A 22,625-nucleotide genomic window follows, 5' to 3' on the forward strand; every position below is an offset into this window, starting at 1 on the left:
AGATGATGTGGTCCTGATGGCTTCATCTGGCCAGGATCTTCAGCTCTCGCTGGATCGGTTCGCAGCTGAGTGTGAAGCGACTGGGATGAGAATCAGCACCTCCAAGTCCGAGTCCATGGTTCTCGCCCGGAAAAGGGTGGAGTGCCATCTCCGGGTTGGGGAGGAGACCCTGCCCCAAGTGGAGGAGTTCAAGTACCTCGGAGTCTTGTTCACGAGTGAGGGAAGAGTGGATCGTGAGATCGACAGGAGGATCGGTGCGGCGTCTTCAGTAATGCAGACGCTGTATCGATCCGTTGTGGTGAAGAAGGAGCTGAGCCGGAAGGCAAAGCTCTCAATTTACCGGTTGATCTGCGTTCCCATCCTCACCTATGGTCATGAGCTTTGGGTTATGACCGAAAGGACAAGATCACGGGTACAAGTGGCCGAAATGAGTTTCCTCCGCCAGGTGGCGGGGCTCTCCCTTAGAGATAGGGTGAGAAGCTCTGCCATCCGGGGGGAGCTCAAAGTAAAGCCGCTGCTCCTCCACATCAAGAGGAGCAAGTTGAGGTGGTTCGGGCATATGGTCAGGATGCCACCCGAACGCCTCCCTAGGGAGGTGTTTAGGGCACGTCCGACCGGTAGGAGGCCACGGGGAAGACCCAGGACACGTTGGGAAGACCATGTCTCCCGGCTGGCCTGGGAACGCCTCGGGATCCCCCGGGAAGAGCTGGACGAAGTGGCTGGGGAGAGGGAAGTCTGGGTTTCCCCTGCTTAGGCTGCTGCCCCCGCGACCCGACCTCGGATAAGCGGAAGAAGATGGATGGATGGATTTTTTTGAAGAAATGTTGGGTATTCTGGAATATATAATGAATTTTCATAGTTCAGCTGAGATAGGCTCCAGCACCCCCCGCGACCCCGAAAGGGACAATCGGTAGAAAATGGATGGATGGAATACACACAATATATAGCTAAAAAGTAAAAACACCAATTGGCCAAAGTATCTTTATTGGTACCAAAGATAAAATGCGCTATTTGGGATGTATCGCATCGATAAAATAAGGTGTGCTATCGCACATCACTGGTTTATGCTCAAGTAATGTTAGGATTTATTTTTTTAAATTGAGGATAAGTAGTGCAGGTCAGCCTCACAGCCTTTTTTGTGTGTAGTTATTGCAACATTCTTGTGTGGGTTCACTCCGGTTACATTCCAAAAATATGCATGTGTTAATTGGAGACTTTAAATTGCTTTAAATAGTTTGTCTATTCAGTATGTGTCCTGTGGTTAGTGACCAGGGTCTACCCCGCCTCTATAGACCCCAGCTGGAATAGACTTCAGCTCACCCTAATGACCATAATAAGGACACGCGGATAATAAATGGAAAGTAGAATATTTAAACAAACCAGCAGTGCATTATGGTTCATGTTGATTACAGGATCTTGTGTGATGCTTTTATGTTCCACTTAGAGATTACAACTGCGGGGGGTTCTGAGCTCCTTTTCGTTTTACCAGGCCCAGTCATCATCTCTCCGAGTGGGATGCTAATGAGACGCTTGTGACACGGATGCCGCTAATTAGTTTCTGTGAGATGACTGGACATGCTCGTCCTCCCCGAGCCTCAACCTAATCTCTGTCTTATTGTGCTGTGTTTCTTTGGCTACCTGCGGCGCCAGCTCGCCGTTGGTGATGATCTTGGCGATTAGGCTCCACTTCCTGTTGCTGGTAGCGTTGTGGATCATCTTCTTCCTCAGCAGCTCGCCCACCGACACGTACTGGAAGCCGTAGCGCTCGGCGATCTTCAGGCACTGCGTTCCCTTGCCGCTGCCAGGACCACCTGTGCGCAGAGAGTGTGTGTGAGAGTGTGAAACATTGTGTGCGTGGGCGTGCTGCAGCCAGACACCCAGACTATGTGAGAAGCCTGTGTGTGTGCGTGTTGTTGTTTGTGTGTATTCCTTATACTGCATGTGTGTTTGCGTGCGTGGGTTGATGGAACAGGTACGTGTGAACCTCCTACATTTGTCCACAAATCATCTTTTCCTCGCTTCATATTGACAGAAAACATGGACGAGCACAGCAAGGAAGCAGTAACATAACAGACGTGACGTTGGACGCTTTAAAAATTCTTCGGAAAAACAGTCGCACAAAACCAACATGAGGCACACGTGCGCAACCTAATGACGAACATTTCAACACTACAGCGAACTACAAACAATGATAAACACTAAGGGTGTAACGGTACGTGTATTTGTATTGAACCGCTTCGGTACGGGGGATTCGGTTCGGTTGGGAGGAGTACCGAACGAGTTTCCACACGAACATATTAAGTAGCGCACTGCACGGACGGACATAAGTAGCGTACCGCACGTTGTGTAAACAATGCACACCGAGGCACAACACACGGCATGCTGGTGTAACGCAGGTGTCAAATACATACTTTTGCGGAGACTATTAGGCTCTTGCTCTGTATTATTCTTTGTCACGTGACCGCCGCGGTCCAATCAGCTGTGCTTATAAGCCGGTAGCAGGAAGTGGCCAGTAGACAGGACGTGACGGGAGACAGATTGTATTTCTGCTCGAGGTAGGTTTTTATTCTCCTTTTCACCCCAAATATTGTGCTGACGGGATTCTAAACTAAATGCCTATTTGTTAACTTTACAGAGCCGACTACCACCGCCGGATTTTTTGTCATTAAGCTGTGTGTGACTGTAGAAGCGGAGTTGGTGAGTCCATGTTTATGAAAATATATTAGTCTTTCTTCCATTGTTTCATTACAACAGTCTTTGTGGCATATTTCTCAATCGTCCATATACAACAGGGGTCACCAACGCGGTGCCCGCGGGCACCAGGTAGCCCGTAAGGACCAGATGAGTAGCCCGCTGGCCTGTTCTAAAAATAGCTCAAATAGCAGCACTTACCAGTGAGCTGCCTCTATTTTTTTAAATTTTATTTATTTACTAGCAAGCTGGTCTCGCTTTGCCCGACATTTTTAATTCTAAGAGAGACAAAACTCAAATAAAATGTGAAAATCCAAGAAAATATGTTAAAGACTTGGTCTTCACTTGTTTAAATAAATTCATGATTTTTTTTACTTTGCTTCTTATAACTTTCAGAAAGACAATTTTAGAGAAAAAAATACAACCTTAAAAATGATTTTAGGATTTTTAAACACATATACCTTTTTACCTTTTAAATTCCTTCCTCTTCTTTCCTGACAATTTAAATCAATGTTCAAGTAAATTTATTTTTTTTATTGTAAAGAATAATAAATACATTTCAATTGAATTCTTCATTTCAGCTTCTGTTTTTTCGACGAAGAATATTTGTGAAATATTTCTTCAAACTTATTATGATTAAAATTCCAAAAAATTATTCCGGCAAATCTAGAAAATCTGTAGAATCAAATTTAAATCTTATTTCAAAGGCTTTTAAATTTCTTTTGAATTTTTTGTTCTGGAAAATCTAGAAGAAATAATGATTTGTCTTTGTTAGAAATATAGCTGGGTCCAATTTGTTATATATTCTAACAAAGTGTAGATTGGATTTTAACCTATTTAAAACATGTCATCAAAATTCTAAAATTAATCTTAATCAGGAAAAATTAGTAATGATGTTCCATAAATTATTTTTTAAATTTTTTCAAAAAGATTCGAATTAGCTAGTTTTTCTCTTCTTTTTTTCGGTTGAATTTTGAATTTTAAAGAGTTGAAATTGAAGATAAACTATGTTTCAAAATTTTATTGTCATTTTTTTCGTGTTTTCTCCTCTTTTAAACCGTTCAATTAAGTGTAAATATCATTAATTATTAATAATAACATAGTTAAAGGTAATTTGAGAAAATTGGCTATTTCTGGCAATTTATTTAAGTGTGTATCAAACTGGTAGCCCTTCGCATTAATCAGTACCCAAGAAGTAGCTCTTGGTTTCAAAAAGGTTGGTGACCCCTGGTATACAAGGTCTATGACTTGAACCAATGATAACTATTGTGTATTGAATGCACTTTTGAATGTGTTTGATAATAAGCACGTTTAGTGCACTGACCGAATTGTATAGGTCATATTTATGCTACATATTTAGCACTTTATTGCATATTGAGATTCTGACATGTATGTTGATTTATATTGTACAATATTGAGGAAAAAACAAGAACCTGTTCTGAATACTTTATAATGCAATTAGTGTTATTTAATGAAGATATTTGATTTGTGTACACATTGATTTATATCAATCAATCAATCAATCAATCAATGTTTATTTATATAGCCCTAAATCACAAGTGTCAATTTATAAGGATGGTCCTGGTTCTTACACAGGCCAGGCTTCTCTTTATGATGGCGAGCTAAGGAAAAAAAGCATCTAGTCCAAGGATCGTTCTTGGGAGATTCCAGCCAGGAACCCCACCACCTGTGCTGTCTGGGCTGGTAGGAGGCTCTCGAGCCAACCCTCTACACATTTTCACCCATAACCGCAGCACATGGACTGTACTGCTTTACTCTCCAAAACCTTTCTCCAAGAACTGTATTATTTAAGCTGAGGTTTAAACAAGATCCAGAGACACTAAATAATTGAATTGGAACACACACAGAGCTATTTCTACTAGGGCTGGGTATCGTTTGAATTCGAACGATTTTGATTCCGATTCCGAGTCTTTGTTTCGATTCCGATTCCTGACGATTCTCGGTTCCGGTTCTTTTAAGAGGCAGGGTCAAAAAAAAGTTTAGGATATTTTAAAGGAGCTAGCTAACCTACAGTCTTTCTGAATGAAATAGTCTGACATTCTCCATCAAATTTTAATTCTATTAACTTTTTATGAACTTTACTATAAATTCCTCACAGGGCTGTTTTCAACTAGAATATAAATATCAAATCTATGAACTTGAATATAAATATTATAAATTATGAATACATTTTCCCAGGGGTACACTTTCCTCAAGAGAGCTTTATCTTTGAAAACCTCATGAAAACACATTTACACATAAGTGTATGATGCTGCAGGAAACCTCATGAAAACACATTTACACACACAAGTGTATGATGCTGCAGGAAACCTCATGAAAACACATTTACACATACATGTATGATGCTGCAGGAAACCTCATGAAAACACATTTACACATACATGTATGATGCTGCAGGAAACCTCATGAAAACACATTTACACATAAGTGTATGATGCTGCAGGAAACCTCATGAAAACACATTTACACATACATGTATGATGCTGCAGGAAACCTCATGAAAACACATTTACACATAAGTGTATGATGCTGCAGGAAACCTCATGAAAACACATTTACACATACATGTATGATGCTGCAGGAAACCTCATGAAAACACATTTACACATAAGTGTATGATGCTGCAGGAAACCTCATGAAAACACATTTACACATACATGTATGATGCTGCAGGAAACCTCATGAAAACACATTTACACGCACAAGTGTATGATGCTGCAGGAAACCTCATGAAAACACATTTACACACACAAGTGTATGATGCTGCAGGAAACCTCATGAAAACACATTTACACACACAAGTGTATGATGCTGCAGGAAACCTCATGAAAACACATTTACACACACAAGTGTATGATGCTGCAGGAAACCTCATGAAAACACATTTACACACACAAGTGTATGATGCTGCAGGTACTTAAAAATGTTACCGTGCTCCCACTGATGGGCTGACCTGGTGCTGAAAAGCAAATAAACAATAAGAAACAACTTGCAAAAGCCAGTCCAGATTAGCAGCAGGTACAGTATAAAATCAGAGACAGTTCTTGTTTAGGAAAATGACCATATCCGCCTTCTCAGGCAGGATGCGTGAGTGTTCTGGACAGATAGTGTCTCCTGCTGTGGAAAATACACGTTCACTGGGTGTGGAAGAAGCTTGAACGCATAAATAGGAGAAAGCGAGATCTGACAGCAAAGGATAAGTCTTTTGTTGGTTCCACCGGACCACCAGCATGTAGCAAGGTCGTCAGACATAAGTATCGGTGGAACGTCCTGGTACATCTGCAGCTCTCTCTCCACTCCTTTCTTGATGGACATGGAGCTCTGTTATTTTGCGGTTATTTCATTTTTTTTTGTAAAGTAAAGCCACACTTTCGACCGCCGACGCCCGCTATCCATGCTTGAGCTTGACTGACTCGCTCGGCTATGCTAACACTTCCGGCGGTGGGCGCTTCTTCGTTGGTGTTCAGCGGCTTCTTCTTCCGGTTCGACGGACATATTTTTTTCCAGTCGGCGGACTGGTATCGAAAATAGGAATCGAAATTTAAACTTTTGAACGATTCCGGGAGAATCGGAAAGTTAGTCCCGGTTCCAATCGATACTCGATACTCGATACCCAACCCTAATTTCTACTTTTGGGCAGAATTATATATAGTGTTCCCAACGTTAAAAGGATGAAGCCATTGTTTACAAATTTTGGTAAATAAATAACCAGAAAATGTACATTTTGTTGTTTTCTTACTGTACCGAAAATGAACCGAACCGTGACCTCTAAACCGAGGTACGTACCGAACCGAAATTTTTGTGTACCGTTACACCCTTAATAAACATTGTATAACTAGATAAAACTTGAGAAATGTGAATTTGTTAGCAATGATAGCATTCTGTGCTAGAATGATCAGTAATGTCATTTCACATTGCTCAAGCCAAAGCTGTGTTATTGATGTCGAAGATGAAGCGCATTAAAAGGGTTCATATCCACTTTGGTCAGACAGTTGTTGCTTGTCGATAGCATTCTCAGTTGGCCTAATGCGGCGCTCCAAATGTCTGATGGTACGTCCAGCTGTTGTGCTTCAGAATTGCTCTCGTCAATCTCTGATGTGGAGATGTGTTATTAATGAGACAGGAGTTTAACAAGAAGTCAATCAAGACGTTGTTCTGCCAAAAGGTGGTCAACTTGACAGAGTAGCGCCGGGATTAGCACCGTGTTGTTTACATAGTATAGAGCAGTGTTTTTCAACTACTGTGCCGTAAAATACAGTCTGGTGTGCCATGGGAGATTATATAATTTCATCTATTCGGGGTAAAAATATTTTTTCCAAACCAGTAATTATAGTCTGCAAATGATGTGTTGTTGTTGTTGAGGGTCGGTGCTGTCTAGAGCTCGGCAGAGTAACCGTGTAATACTCTTCCATATCAGTAGGAAGCAGCCGGTAGCTAATTGCTTTGTAGATGTCGGAAACAACGGGAGGCAGTGTGCAGGTATATACCTGTAGGTGTCTAATGCTTTAACCAAAAATAAACAAAAGGTGAGTGCCCCTAAGAAAAGGCATTGAAGCTTGGGGAAGGCTATGCAGAACAAAACTAAAACTGAACTGGCTACAATGTAAACAAAAACAGAATGCTGGACGACAGCAAAGACTTACTGTGGAGCTAAGACGGCGTCCACAATGTACATCCGAAACATGACATGACAGTCAACAATGTCCCCACAAAGAAGGATAAAAACAACTGAAATATTCTTGATTGCTAAAACAAAGTAGATGCGGGAAATATCGCTCAAAGGAAGACATGAAACTGCTACAGGGAAATACCAAAAAAAGAGAAAAAGCCACCAAAATAAGAGTGCAAGACAAGAACCAAAACACTACACACAGGAAAACAGCAATAAATGGCGTGATGTGACAGGTGGTGACAGTACACCTACTTTGAGACAAGAACTATATCGATACATAGTTGGTTATGCTTTAAAGTCATATCCAACAATTGCGGCGACTTTTTACTGTAAATTGAGTTGATTTTTTTTAATGATTTCTGCTGGTGGTGTGCTTCCGGATATTTTCAACGCCAAACATGTGCCTTGGCTCAAAAAAGGTTGAAAAACACTGGTATAGAGCGCACCCTTATAGAGGCGCTGCACTTTCTGGGGGAATTTTGTCTATTCACAATTATTATGAGAGAGACTTGACAAAGGATTCATTTTTTTTAATGCATTCCAACTAGTAAATAAATGTCCGCTTACAACGTAGCCAATGGGAGGTCCTTCATTCCGCCTATACAACCCAATAAATAACCATCCAAAAAGCGACAACAATACTCCATTTACATCTCGTGACTTGAATATAAACCGAGTATTAGTGATAGTGTTACTATCAGCGCTAACGCAGACAAACTATTTACAGCGGCGCCGTGATCACAAGCTTAGCATTGTCATTTTGGGGGTATTGAGTGTAGAATTTTGAGGACAAAAAGGAATTTATTCCATTTTGGAATCAGGCTGTAACATAACATGTGGAAAAAGAGAAGCGCTGTGAATACTTTCCAGATGCACTGTTTGTAAAAAAGTGGACAAACACAGGTCAACATGACACAGACACACAAAACAAATTTGTGTTCCCAGTGAAACTTACTAGCACTTTTAAACTGTTTAGAGCCTCACACACTTCCAAACACCACCTTGGATGTTTGTTTGAAATGGTTTCTTAGGAGACGGGGACGCAAACTGTCGTGCTACAAAAACAAATAACACAAATGACCAAACAAAACATTCCTGAGCTTTTTGTAAATAATAACATTTGGTTTAGGAATAGAACCCTTCTCTTGCACCCTGCTGCGCACAGTCTCGTTATTAGGGTCCGCCCTGTACCCAGTACAAAGGACTCCCCCAGGGAGTCCTTTGTACTGGTTTCAAAGGAACCTATTGTTATTGTAAGGTTTTATTAGGGTCCGCCCTGTACCCAGTACAAAGGACTCCCCCAGGGAGTCCTTTGTACTGGTTTCAAAGGAACCTATTGTTATTGTAAGGTTTTATTTGGGTCCGGTTTATTTGGTTTATTTGGGTCCGCCCTGTACCTGTACTGGTTACAAAGGAACCTATTGTTTTTGTAAGGTTTTATTATTATTAGGGTCCGCCCTGTACCCTGTACAAAGGACTCCCCCAGGGAGTCCTTTGTACTGGTTACAAAGGAACCTATTGTTTTTGTAAGGTTTTATTAGGGTCCGCACAGGACCTTTTCAAAAGGAATCCCACAGGGAGTCCTTTTGCAATGGGACGAAAGGACCCTATTGAAATTGTAATGTTTATTATTAGGGTCCGCACAGGACCTTTTCAAAAGGAATCCGATACCGATTTTAACCGATACCGATATCAACCGATATTATATTATTATTATTATCGTTGTGGCTTGTGCAGCCCTTTGAGACACTTGTGATTTAGGGCTATATAAATAAACATTGATTGATTGATTGATATATACAGTCGTGGAATTAACAAATTATTATGCCTAATTTGGACAACCAGGTATGGTGAAGATAAGGTACTTTAAAAAAAAAATAAAAAAAATAAGATAACTAAATTAAAAACATTTTCTTGAATAAAAAAGAAAGTAAAACAATATAAAAACAGTTACATAGAAACTAGTAATTAATGAAAATGAGTAAAATTAACTGTTAAAGGTTAGTACTATTAGTGGAGCAGCAGCACGCACAATCATGTGTGCTTACGGACTGTATCCCTTGCAGACTGTATTGATATATATTGATATATAATGTAGGAAGCAGAATATTGATAACAGAAAGAAATGGGGGAGGGAGGTTTTTTGGGTTGGTGCACTAATTGTAAGTGTATCTTGTGTTTTTTATGTTGATTTAATAAAATAAAATAAAAAAAATAAAAATAAAAAAACGATACAGATAATAAAAAAACCGATACCGATAATTTCCGATATTACATTTTAACGCATTTATCGGCCGATAATATCGCCAGGCCGATATTATGGGACATCCCTATTTAGAACACATCGAAAAGAGAAAGACGCGAGTTCTTGTCTCACATGAAGATTCCCCCCAATAGTGCAGTTTTTCTTTAAAATGAATGCTTCAAAACAAGATCTTCGTTGTAAAGGCAAAGCTGCGGTGTGTATCCAACAAGGCTTAACGGTGATTTGTGTTAATCGTCGCGTTCCTTTACCAATAACGAGGATGACTTTGGGCCTGGGCCTGGATGGATCAAACACCTCATACTCCTCGATGAGCTCGGCCGTCTCTGACAGGTCCGAGTCACTCTCGATGGAGAACTGGCTGATTGGAGGAAGGCGCTCGTAACGTCTGTAGGGAAAATTGGGCGTGTCGGGCATCACTGTAACACACACATAAATACAAACACACACATTTACAAGTTAGTGCTTGACAATGTATCTTACATGTTCATCTGTTCGTCACGCTACACGTGGCATCTGGTGTCATTTTAACAACCTCAAGTCCGAGCTAAGGACGTTAAAAACAATGCAACAGTATTAAGGATCAGTCTATTATTAGATAGAAATGAGTGCTGCGTGCATTCATTTATATTCATTCTTATTTCTCCCAGTTGAATTGTACATACAGTAGTAACATTTACTGCATTTTTAAAAACACTTTTGCAATCATTTACCATTGTCTTTTTTTTTACAATAGAAAAACATGTTCACGTTACACTGCAATGACAAGAAAAATATGTACAATTGGGACTTGGTTTCATCCCAGGGCAGAGGTCAACACCTGAGCGTGGTTCCTTAATGGAATCTCCAACAACATGTGCAGCTAACAAGCTATCACTTGAATTGTTTTTGTTTGCGGATGACTCTGCCTTGCTGGTATCCGGCAAGGACAAGTCACAGGTGGAGAAAATCCTCAGTGCTGAGCTGTGTAGAACTTGCACCTGGCTCGCTGACAACAAGCTATCCATACACTTGGGTAAAACAGAATCCATCCTGTTTGGGTCCCACATCAAACTTAAGAAAGTCAATGACTTCACCATAAAAGTGGGTGACATTGTCATCACCAGGAAAGATGAGGTCACCTACCTAGGTTCCATTCTAGAGGCTAACCTTTCCTGTGATAAAATGGCAACCAAGGTAATCAAAAAGGTTAACCAACGAACGAGATTTCTCCACAGAATTTCCTCTCTGGTCAACAAAAGCACCTTGAGGATTCTGGCGGGAACTCTCGTTCAACCCTTTTTCGATTACGCATGCACCTCCTGGTACCCTAGCACCTCCAAAACCCTCAAATCTAGACTCCAAACATCTCAGAACAAGCTAGTCAGGTTACTTCTAGACCTCCACCCCAGATCCCACCTCACTCCTACCCACTTCTCTAAAGTGGGCTGGCTCAAGGTGGAGGACAGAGTTAAACAACTTGCACTGAGCCTAGTCTATAAAATCCGCTACACCTCCCTGATACCGAAGTACATGTCAAACTACTTCCTTAACCGCCATAACCACAACACCAGGGGGAACTCCACTAACCACGTTAAACCCAGATTCCGAACTAACAAAGGTCTTAACTCATTCTCTTTCTATGCCACATCAATGTGGAATGCGCTCCCAACAGGTATAAAAGAAAGGGCATCTCTATCCTCCTTCAAAACCGCAATAAAAGTTCACCTCCAGGCAGCTACAACCCTAAACTAGTATGCTAATAATCAAATGTAAACAATCAAATGCAGATACTTTTTCTTTTTCTTATGCCTTCTGATCTCTCTCTCTCTCTCTCTCTCTCTCTATGTCCACTACTTGATGTCCATATCCTATCCCCCACCCCCTCCACACCCCTGATTGTAAATAATGTAAATAATTCAATGTGATTATCTTATGTGATGACTGTATTATGATGATAGTATATATGATAGTATGTATCATGAATCAATTTAAGTGGACCCCGACTTAAACAAGTTGAAAAACTTATTCGGGTGTTACCATTTAGTGGTCAATTGTACGGAATATGTACTTCACTGTGCAACCTACTAATAAAAGTCTCAATCAATCAATCAATCACTCTGACTTTTTGCATGCCAGGACAGAAATGCAAGTCTGTGTTTTTACCAAACAGAACAAAAAGGTGCTTGAGTTATACTGCCGTCCACATTTAGCATTTGCGTAAGACCTGTCTATTCACAGCAGAATGAGACGGGCATCTTTCCGTGTTGATAATTAAAGTGTGAGTAAAAGCCTGGTCCAGGCTGTAAACAACATCTGAGTCAGATGATGATGGATGTGATATGAAGCATCTGGCAGCATAACAGGATATGAAAGTGTCAAGTAGGTAGGTATATGAAAATGTAAATAAGTATATATAAGTGTGCAGAGCTTGGCGCCAGACTGGAAGCTAATCAAACAGAGCCAATCTTAACACACTCAACAGAAGTCTTCAAGTCGGTCCCACAGAAGGTACTGTGCAACTCTAAAGAGAGTCTCTCCTCTCAGCATCCTTGCATACTTTTTCTAGCGGATCTCTGCTTTTGCAATGCAACACTGCGGTTGTCAATCTGTCACTTCAATGAGTGACACCTGTGTACAAATCACACACGAATGCTGTTTGCACTAGCAAAAAGTCTCATTATTCTGTGAATGCAGAGAGACGAGCATTCGCAACAATGTTATGGAGTCTAAAACACAGATTCGTCTCCTTATTACTATTTCTATTAAGTAAATGCTGAGAGATTCACACTAATAATGACGTTTAAAAATATGTTCTTGCTGTTGTAAGAACGCTAAGAGACAAGCATTCACATTACTGTCGTAAACACAGATTTGTTGTTTTTGTCACTATTTTCACTGATTAATGCTGAAGGATAAGCATTCACTCCTAAGTTGTTGTGTCTTAAACACAGATTTGTCTTTTTTATTACTACTACTAACAATGCCCCCACCGTCACAGGTATCTTCACAATCTACAATGTTGTTATGTCTAAAACACAGATCAGTTATGATACACAGCTAGGGTTGGGCGATATATCGAATATACTCGATATATCGCGGGTTTGTCTCTGTGCGATATAGAAAATGACTATACTGTGATATTCGAGTATACGTTCTCACGCAGTTGCTTTTAGCTGCGGGCATTACACTACATGCGTTTCTACTCTTTCTTGTCTCTCCTTCTCAAAGAGACATAAAACAAGCGCACCTTCTTACATACGTCACATACTGTCGTGCGTGCAACGTCATACGCCCTCGCACAAGCATGTTCGATATAAAAGTAATTTCAACTGAATTTAATCAAAGAATATTCAACAAAATAGCTAAGCCTAGCAAGCAACGATGGCAAAAATGTTTCCCGTGCAAAGGTGACAGACACATCAACGGACAGCGCTCATGCGCCTCCAAACAAGGAGACAGACAACTATGCATTGGCAATATTGTTTTGAATCGCAACATAATAACTTATAAATTACTCACTATTCTCTCACATAAATAAACACATAGTAACATGTTAAATTACTTTATGTATTTTGTACGACAAACTTAAAGGCCTACTGAAATGATTTTTTTTTATTTAAACGGGAATAGCAGATCCATTCTATGTGTCATACTTGATCATTTCGCGATATTGCCATATTTTTGCTGAAAGGATTTAGTAGAGAAAATCGACGATAAAGTTCGCAACTTTTGCTCGCTGATAAAAAAAAGCCTTGCCTGTAGCGGAAGTAGCGTGACGTCACAGGAGCTAGTATTCCTCACAATTCCCCGTTGTTTACAATGGAGCGAGAGAGATTCGGACCAAGAAAGCGACGATTACCCCATTAATTTGAGCGAGGATGAAAGATTCGTAGATGAGGAACGTTACAGTGAACGACTTGAGAGGCAGTGATGGACGTATCTTTTTCGCTCTGACCGTAACTTAGGTACAAGCTGGCTCATTGGATTCCACACTCCTTTTTTTATTGTGGATCACGGATTTGTATTTTAAACCACCTCAGATACTATATCCTCTTGAAAATGAGAGTCGAGAACGCGAAATGGACATTCAGTGCCTTTTATCTCCACGACAATACATCGGCGAAATGCTTTAGCTACGAGCTAACGTGATAGCATCGTGCTTTAACTGCATATAGAAACAAAAAAATAAAGGATAGAAGGAAGGATAGATAGAAAATCAACAATACTATTAAACCGTGGACATGTAAATACACGGTTAATGCTTTCCAGGCTGGCGAAGGTTAACAATGCTGTGCTAACGACGCCATTGAAGCTAACTTAGCAACTTAGCAACGGGACCTCACAGAGCTATGCTAAAAACATTAGCTCTCCACCTACGCCAGTCAGCCCTCATCTACTCATCAACACCCGTGCTCACCTGCGTTCCAGCGATCGGCAGAAGGACGAAGGACTTCACCCGATGCGTTTGGCGGCCCGGAGACGTAGGAAGTCAAGGTGACGTCGGCTAGCGCTCCAACAAAGTCCTCCTGGTTGTGTTGCTGTAGTCCGCTGCTAATACACTGATCCCACCTACAACTGTCTTCTTTGCAGCCTTCATTGTTCATTAAACAAATTGCAAAAGATGTCCAGAATACTGTGGAATTATGAAATGAAAACAGAGCTTTTTGTATAGGATTCTACGGGTACCATAACTTCCGTTACCCTGACTTCGTCACGCGCATACGTCATCATACCGCGACGTTTCAGCCGGATATTTCCCGGGAAGTTTTAAATGTCACTTTATAAGTTAACCCGGCCGTATTGGCATGTGTTGCAATGTTAAGATTTCATCATTGATATATAAACTATCAGACTGCGTGGTCGCTAGTAGTGGCTTTCAGTAGGCCTTTAAAGTAAATGCTGGGTGGTCATCATGCTTAAAAATATATTCTCGCTATTCTAAGAATGCTGAAAGTTAAGCATTGTTGTAAAACACAGATTTGTCTTTTTTATTACTATTTTTTATAGAGTGAATGCTGAGAGGCCAGCATTCACACTAATGCTGTGGTGTCTAAAATGTCACGAACACGCATCGCTGCGGTAGTTGTGACCTCAAGATGCAGGAGACAGGTGGCGACATGCAGGTAAGAGTCTTTAACTCGAGCACAGTGGTTCTTAACCTTGATGGAGGTACCGAACCCCAGCAGTTTCATATGCGCATTCACCGAACCCTTCTTTAGTGAAAAATAAAATGTTTTTTTTCTCAAATTCAAGACAAAGTTATATGTTTTTTTTTTACTGGTGCCCAAAATGAACCGTGTATGACAGGGGTCGGCAACCCAAAATGATGAAAGAGCCATATTGGACCAAAAATACAAAAACAAATCTGTCTGGAGCCGCGAAAAATTAAAAGCCATATTACATACAGATAGTGTGTCATGAGATATAAATTGAACTAAGAGGACTTAAAGGAAACTAAATGAGCTCAAATATAGCTACAAATGAGGCATAATGATGCAATATGTACATATAGCTAGCCTAAATAGCATGTTAGCATCGACTAGCTTGCAGTCATGCAGTGACCAAATATGTCTGATTAGCACTCCACACAAGTCAATAACATCAACAAAACTCACCTTTGTGCAGTCATGCACAACGTTAAAAGTGTGGTGGACAAAATGAGACAGAAAAAGAAGTGGCATAAAACACGTCCTAGAAAGTCGGAGAAAGTTCTGCATGTAAACAAACTATACGGTGAGTTCAAGGACCGCCAAAATTAGTAGGACAAAACGGCGCTCGCCAAATACTCGAATCAGTGAAGCATGTTTAATATAAACAGTGTGATTTATAACAATTAGGGAGGTTTGTGTCACGTTTGTCCTCCTACAGAAACCATACTAAAACAAAAAAATAGATTTTCTTTCCCCTCATCTTTTTCCATTCTTCATACATTTTTGAAAAATCTCCAGAGAGCCACTAGGGCGGCGCTAAAGAGCCGCAGCCGCGGGTTGCCGACCCCTGGTGTATGAACATCATCTTGTTCAAAGAACAAAACCAACACAGTGCATGAACTCACAACAAATGACACACCTGCGAATCAGATGGAAAATTAGAGGGAACATTGTTTGGGGATATCTATTATACGGCGATAGGGAGAAGATTTTATTTAGACCAGGGGTGTCAAACTCATTTTAGATGGGGGGCCACATGGAGAAAAATCTACTCCCAAATGGGCCGAACTGGTAAAATTACGGCACGATGACTTAAAAATAAAGACAACTTCAGGTTGTTTTGTTTGTTTGAAAATAGAACAAGTACATTCTGAAAATGTACAAATCATAATGTTGTTGGTTTTTTTTTACACTTACATGTTGTGGTTAATAGTATTCTATCTTTATTTGTCGTTATTTATATTTTCTGAATAAATTATGTGATAATGTTCATCAGTCAACTCACTGGTGTTGATTTTCAATCTATCAAGATAAAAAAATATCAAAATCAAATTAAAGCATGTTATTTATGTAGTTTGCTCATTTTCCTCGACTGATGTACTAACATCATGTGGTTTATTTTGTACATATGTAGCATCATCTACAAAGATACAAAGAATTGCTATTGTGACATCCAGTGGACACATTTAGAACAGCTGTTTCTTTCATTAAAACATTTCAGGTTACATTATATACTTGGCAAACTCATCCCGCGGGCCGATAAAACCTGTCTACGGGCCTGATCCGGCCCTCGGGCCGTACGTTTGACACCCCTGATTTAGACACGGGTGTGTCTGGACCTCTGCCGAACCCCTGAGGCCGACTCACCGCACCCAGGTTAAGAACCACTGCTCTAGCACAAGGAAGTGCAGAAGTCCATGTTCAGCAAACCCAGCAACAGTTACAAATGTGGTACTCACAGTAGCAAACCTAAACATGCAACACAGCGAGTTGTCAACAATCTTCCAGACCTGACTGCAGGGCAAGCTGACTTCGAAAGATGCTTGATCGGCAACTACGACTAGCTGTGCTCAGGTTGCCAATCAGAAACAGGCTCAGGGAGCCGGACTAAAATAAGAGTGCTGGAAAGGAAACAAACTAATACAGATCATAAGGAAACCCAAGAATATGTCAGACCTGACATTGACAGGACGTGACAGATTGTATAAAAATTGGTTCTCGCTATTGTGAGAATGCTGAGAGACGAGCTTTCACACACATGATGTTGTCTTTAATACTAGAGATGCTGATAGTAATAATACAAAGGAGTCAAATTGGTTTGATGTATTCTCGCTTAGCATTCAGCATTCTATATTTAGACATCATCTTGCAGCACTCACACAATAGGAGGAAGACCTTTTCTGCGAGGAGCATCGTTTGTGTGAATGCTTTTTCCTTAGCACTCATCATACGATTAGTAATGCAGAGAAGACATCGATTGAATTTATTAAAGCTTGTCTCTCGGGACTTACTCATTACTAGTAATCATATCAAGACAAACCTGTAATAATGAGGGAATGCTGAACGACTATCATTTACAAAATGTGGTTGTATTTTTAAGAGATGTATCTTATTATTATCAATAGTGATTGAATGCTAAGAAACCTGCACTACTGAAACTCATTATGGTCATAAAGTAGTCGTGTTATCCACGCGAGTGCTGAGGGACAAACATTCACAGTAATAAATAAGTCATAAAAATGTCTTCTCATTGTGTGAATGCTGAGAGAAAAAGTCCTACTTTTCTTCCATCAATGTTTCGAGATTTATCAAAGACAAAAAAAACGTTTGGCAAACATTAATCATTTCTTTCACATTCCAGCCTGTTGACAAAGTCTCTCAGCAAGCTCACGCCAATTCCAAGGCGGGAACTGCAGCGTCCATTATTCTTATGCTCCTTCTTTATGGTGCCTTGTAGCAGCGCCATCGCTCAAGCTGATCAAACTAAATCAAAGTCAGCATCTCATTCAGAGTTTCTCAGCCATGAGACGACCGAATATTGGAAAATGCAAAGTCATGCCTCAAATGTCTGACTAAGCATCTACTTCTGGAAAGTTCATCTACTTACAATGCATCCGGGATGTGATCTCAACGCTTTACTTTTTCCACATTTTGTTATGTTACAGCCTTTTTTCTAAATGAAACAAATTCATTTTCGTCCACAAAATTCCCCATAATGAAGATGTGAAAAGGTTTTTAGAAAATTTTTTGCACATCTCTTAAAAATTAAAAACTTTAAAAGATCCTGTGTACATAAGTATTCAAAGTCCGCTCAATCCTTTGTTGATGCACATGTGTTAATAAATGTTAATTGTTTAATACTAACATCTATTTTTTTTAAATGTAATATTGAACAGTGAGCTGATAATGATAACAGTGCTGTCCATTTGTTATATCTTGTTTTCTCACACTTCTGAGTCTGATTCGCAAGTACCATATTTTTCTGACTATAAGTCGCCGTTTTTTTCATAGTTTGGCCTGTGGTGCGACTTATACTCAGGAGCGACTTATATGTGAAATGATTAACACATTAGCGTAAAATATCCAATAATATTATTGATGTCATTCACGTAAGAGACTAGACGTATAAGATTTCATGGGATTTAGCGATTAGGAGTGACAGATTGTTTGGTAAACGTATAGCATGTTCTATATGTTATAGTTATTTGAATGACTCTTACCATAATATGTTACGTTAACATACCAGTTGGTTATTTATGCCTCATATAACGTACACTTATTCAGCCTGTTGTTCACTATTCTTTATTTATTTTAAATTGCCTTTCAAATGTCTATTCTTGGTGTTGGCTTTTATCAAATAAATGTCCCCCAAAAATGCGACTTATACTCCAGTGCGACTTATATATGTTTTTTTCCTTCTTTATTATGCATTTTCGGCCGGTGCGACTTATACTCCGGAGCGACTTATACTCCGAAAAATACGGTATCATTTGTTAGATGTTACATGCAGTTGAGATTCCAAGACATTATGCATTGTATAAACCATGGAGTGTTGGCGTAGTCTTTGCCATTAAGCTAATTGTGCCAGTCTTGTCTTTTGTCAAGCCCTACAAAGTGTTTACACTGTAAGTATTGAACTTATTACACACCAGCCGCTTGATTGTAACGTGCATCTTAGTTGTAGTTTTCATTCTAAAATTTGGAGGTGTTGAAATCGCCATGTAATATCGCTTATGCTAAATGGTAGCATGTATATGGTATTTTTCATATAAATTAGCATCAAGCTGGCTTGATTTCTATCAGGCATGCTTGCTATGTTGACATGGAAAATGACAACATTACTTCGAGGTAGTCTACTTCAAATACGTCTGTTCGCCCGCCGAGTGCTCAGCGGCCTTGTGGTTAGAGTGTCCGCCCTGAGACTGGGAGGTCGTGAGTTCAAACCCCGGCCGAGTCATACCAAAGACTATAAAAAATGGGACCCAAATACCTCCCTGCTTGGCACTCAGCATCAAGGGTTGGAATTGGAAAGGATTCCCGAATGCGGCGCACACTGCTGCTCACTGCTCCCCTCACCTCCCAGGGGGTGAAAATGGGGATGTGTCAAATGCAGAGGACACATTTCACCACACCTAGTGTTTGTGCGACGATCGTTGGGACTTTAACTTAAACTAAGTGCTTGATCCAAAGAATTCAAAGGTATCGAAATATGATACGTTTGATTTCACCTGAATCGGTACCCACCAGTACCGACAAAATATGTACCGAATACGGTACCCATCATATGACGCATTTCCTCGCCATTTCCGTGCAGTTTCTCACCATTTCTGAAGAGCGAGCGGCGCGACTGGCCTCCGTTGATAGGCGGCAGCGACTTCTTCTCCTGGCCCACGAAGGTATCCCACCTCACCTTTTCTGGCCCCCCCAGCTCGCGCACTTTCTTCAGGCAGCCCTCTAAGTAATCGATGGGGTCATCGGGCCGGTAGTACATCAAACCCGTCAGCAGGCTCTGCAGGTAAAGACAGGAGAAGTGAGTCGTGATGTTCTTTAACAGACATCCGTTGGGCTTCCTCCTTCGTCCAATTAAAGACAACACACTCCAGCGCTCCTTTTTTTTAGTGGGGTGATTATGAGCGCACTTCAAAACAAAAGCGGTGAAATTACACGAGCATTATGATGATGGCGTGTCACTTCATTGCTCGCGGTAGTTTGAAGTGTAAGCTGTGATAGCATGCATTGATTAGATCCGTGTTTTTCAACCACTAGTGTGCCGTGGGAGATGATGTCATTTCACCTAATTGGGTTAAAAATATTTTTTGCAAACCAGTAATTATAATCCGCAAATGTGCCTTTGTAGAGTGTATGTGTCCTGTGATGAGGTGGCGACTTGTCCAGGGTGTACCCCACCTACCGCCCGAATGCAGCTGAGATAGGCTCCAGCGACCCAAAAAGGGACAAGCGGTAGAAAATTGATGGATGGATGAACGTTGAGTGTCTGTGCTGTCTAGAGCTCGGCAGACTAACCGTGTAATACTCTTCCATATCACTAGGTGGCAGCAGGTAGCTAATTGCTTTGTAGCTGTCGGGAACGTGGTTTGTCGTGATCACAATATGCGGGAGGCAGCGGGTACGTGAAAAGGTATCTAACGCTTAAACCAAAAATAAACAAAAACGAAACTAAAACTGAACTGGCTGCAAAGTAAACAAAAACAGAATGCTGGACGACAGCAAAGACTTACAGCGCGTGGAGCAGACGGCGTCCACAAAGTGCATCCGTACATGACATGACAATCAACAATGTCCCCACAAAGAAGGATAGCGTCCGCACAACTTAAATAGTCTTGATTGCCAAAAAGCTTTTATAATTGTAAAGGACAATGTTTTATTAATAATGTAAATTTGTTATAACTAGAGATGTCCGATAATATCGGTCTGCCGATATTATCGGCCGATAAATGTAATATCGGAAATTATCGGTATCGGTTTTTTTATTATCAGTATCGTTTTTTTTGTTTGTTTGTTTGTTTTTATTAAATCCACATAAAAAACACAAGATACACTTACAATTAGTGCACCAACCCAAAAAACCTCCCTCCCCATTCACACTCATTCACACAAAAGGGTTGTTTCTTTCTGTTATTAATATTCTGCTTCCTACATTATGTATCAATATATATCAATACAGTCTGCAAGGGATACAGTCCGTAAGCACACATGATTGTGTGTGCTGCTGGTCCACTAATAGTACTAACCTTTAACACTTCATTTTACTCATTTTCATTCATTACTAGTTTCTATGTAACTGTTTTTATATTGTTGTACTTTCTTTTTTATTCAAGAAAATGTTTTTAATTTATTTATCTTATTTTATTTGATTCATTTTTTTAAAAAGTACCTTATCTTCACCATACATGGTTGTCCAAATTAGGCATAATAATAGCTAATTGCTTTGTAGCTGTCGGGAACGTGGTTTGTCGTGATCACAATATGCGGGAGGCAGCGTGTACGTAAAAAGGTATCTAACGCTTAAACTAAAAATAAACAAAAGGCGAGTGCCGCTAAGAAAAGGCATTGAAGCTTAGGGATGGCTATGCAAAACGAAACTAAAACTGAACTGGCTGCAAAGTAAACAAAAACAGAATGCTGGACGACAGCAAAGACTTACAGTGCGTGGAGCAGACGGCGTCCACAAAGTACACCCGTACATGACATGACAATCAACAATGTCCCCACAAAGAAGGATAGCGTCCGCACAACTTAAATAGTCTTGATTGCCAAAACAAATCAGGTGCGGGGAAAAGCGTTCAAGGAAGACATGAATCTGCCATGAACTTACCATGAATTGATTAACGCGGACCCCGACTTAAACAAGTTGAAAAACTTATTCGGGTGTTACCATTTAGTGGTCATTTGTACGGAATATACTGTGTAATCTACTAGTGTACAGCTCTGGTAATGGGTACATTCGCACCCACCTGCACAAATGTACTTCAAAATGTAACAATCAAAAAAAAAAAGACTTTTTTTTTTGTTTACTAGGGCATAGAACATAGAACCTTTATTTAACCAGATAAGAAAACCCATTGAGATCAAGATCTCTTTCACAAGGGTGACCTGCATGTATGATATGCATTAGTTTGACCATTTAAAATCAACGATAATAAAAAGGAGATGCTTGGAAATAGCATAAAAATGCCCCCAAAACTTGGAAAAACGCAATTCATAGCGTTACTTTTTGGTGTAACCATCATGAGCGTCTGTTCAGGTATATTTCTTTTATATTTTGATAAATCATCATATTTATGTATTACTAAATTTAAATAGGTATTGATCAACTTTAAGCTGTGTGTATTTGATTTCAGTTTGCTTTTGACATCTTATTTAGAATTGTAGTTGAAACTTTTACAACCTTGTGTTGCGCTCATGATGGCGTAACCAAACTAGATTATTTTGAATATTTATTCCCTTTTTTACATTTAGTATATTTAAATATATTGTGTTTTATGCTTTTTTCTTTTTGGAACATACTATAAATATAATACAATAAAGTCCGATATAAAATTATGTTTCTAGCAATACTTTAATTTTGCCTTTGAAAGTAACACTCCAATGTCCATTAGTGGAGCTGTACACACTAATAAAAGTCTCAATCAATCAATGATACAAGAAAATACCAACACAACAGGGAAAGCCACCGAAACAGGAGCGCAAGCAAGACAAGAACTAAAACACGACACACAGGAAAACGTCAAAAACCTCCAAATAAGTCAGGGTGTGATGTGACAGGTGGTGACAGTACACTTACTTTGAGACAAGAGTTATAGTGAAGCATGCTTGGTTATGCTTTGAATTCATATCCAACAATTGCGGAAACAACTTTATTGTCAATATCGGCTGCTGAGTTTCATTTTTCAATGACTTCCGCTGGTGGTGTGCCTCGGGGTTTTTTCAATGCATAAAATGTGCCTTGGCTCAGAAAAGGTTGAAAAACACTGGGTTAGATGATCTCCACTCTGAATTGCTTACTAATGAATAATAATTATTTTATGGTGTGTACAGTACTGTA

The 22,625-nt window shown here is 40.0% G+C and overlaps 1 protein-coding gene across 2 annotated transcripts in view; it reads right to left on the reverse strand.

Moving 5' to 3' along the window:
- The window catches only part of ak5 (adenylate kinase 5), a 129,424-nt gene that overhangs the window by 100,392 nt on the left and 6,407 nt on the right, over nt 1–22,625 (reverse strand). The window contains exons 2-4 of one of the 2 annotated variants that reach the window (XM_062023290.1): nt 19,382–19,568; nt 9,899–10,066; nt 1,639–1,811 (exon numbers count right to left, since the gene is read on the reverse strand). In XM_062023290.1, the coding sequence (XP_061879274.1) occupies nt 1,639–1,811; nt 9,899–10,066; nt 19,382–19,568 (528 nt within the window). The remainder of the gene's footprint in view (nt 1–1,638; nt 1,812–9,898; nt 10,067–19,381; nt 19,569–22,625) is intronic. The other variant, XM_062023291.1, reaches the window with a different exon arrangement.

This window comes from Entelurus aequoreus, linkage group LG16 (genome assembly GCF_033978785.1).
Source record: "Entelurus aequoreus isolate RoL-2023_Sb linkage group LG16, RoL_Eaeq_v1.1, whole genome shotgun sequence".
In the NCBI taxonomy this organism is placed as follows: Eukaryota; Metazoa; Chordata; class Actinopteri; order Syngnathiformes; family Syngnathidae; genus Entelurus; species Entelurus aequoreus.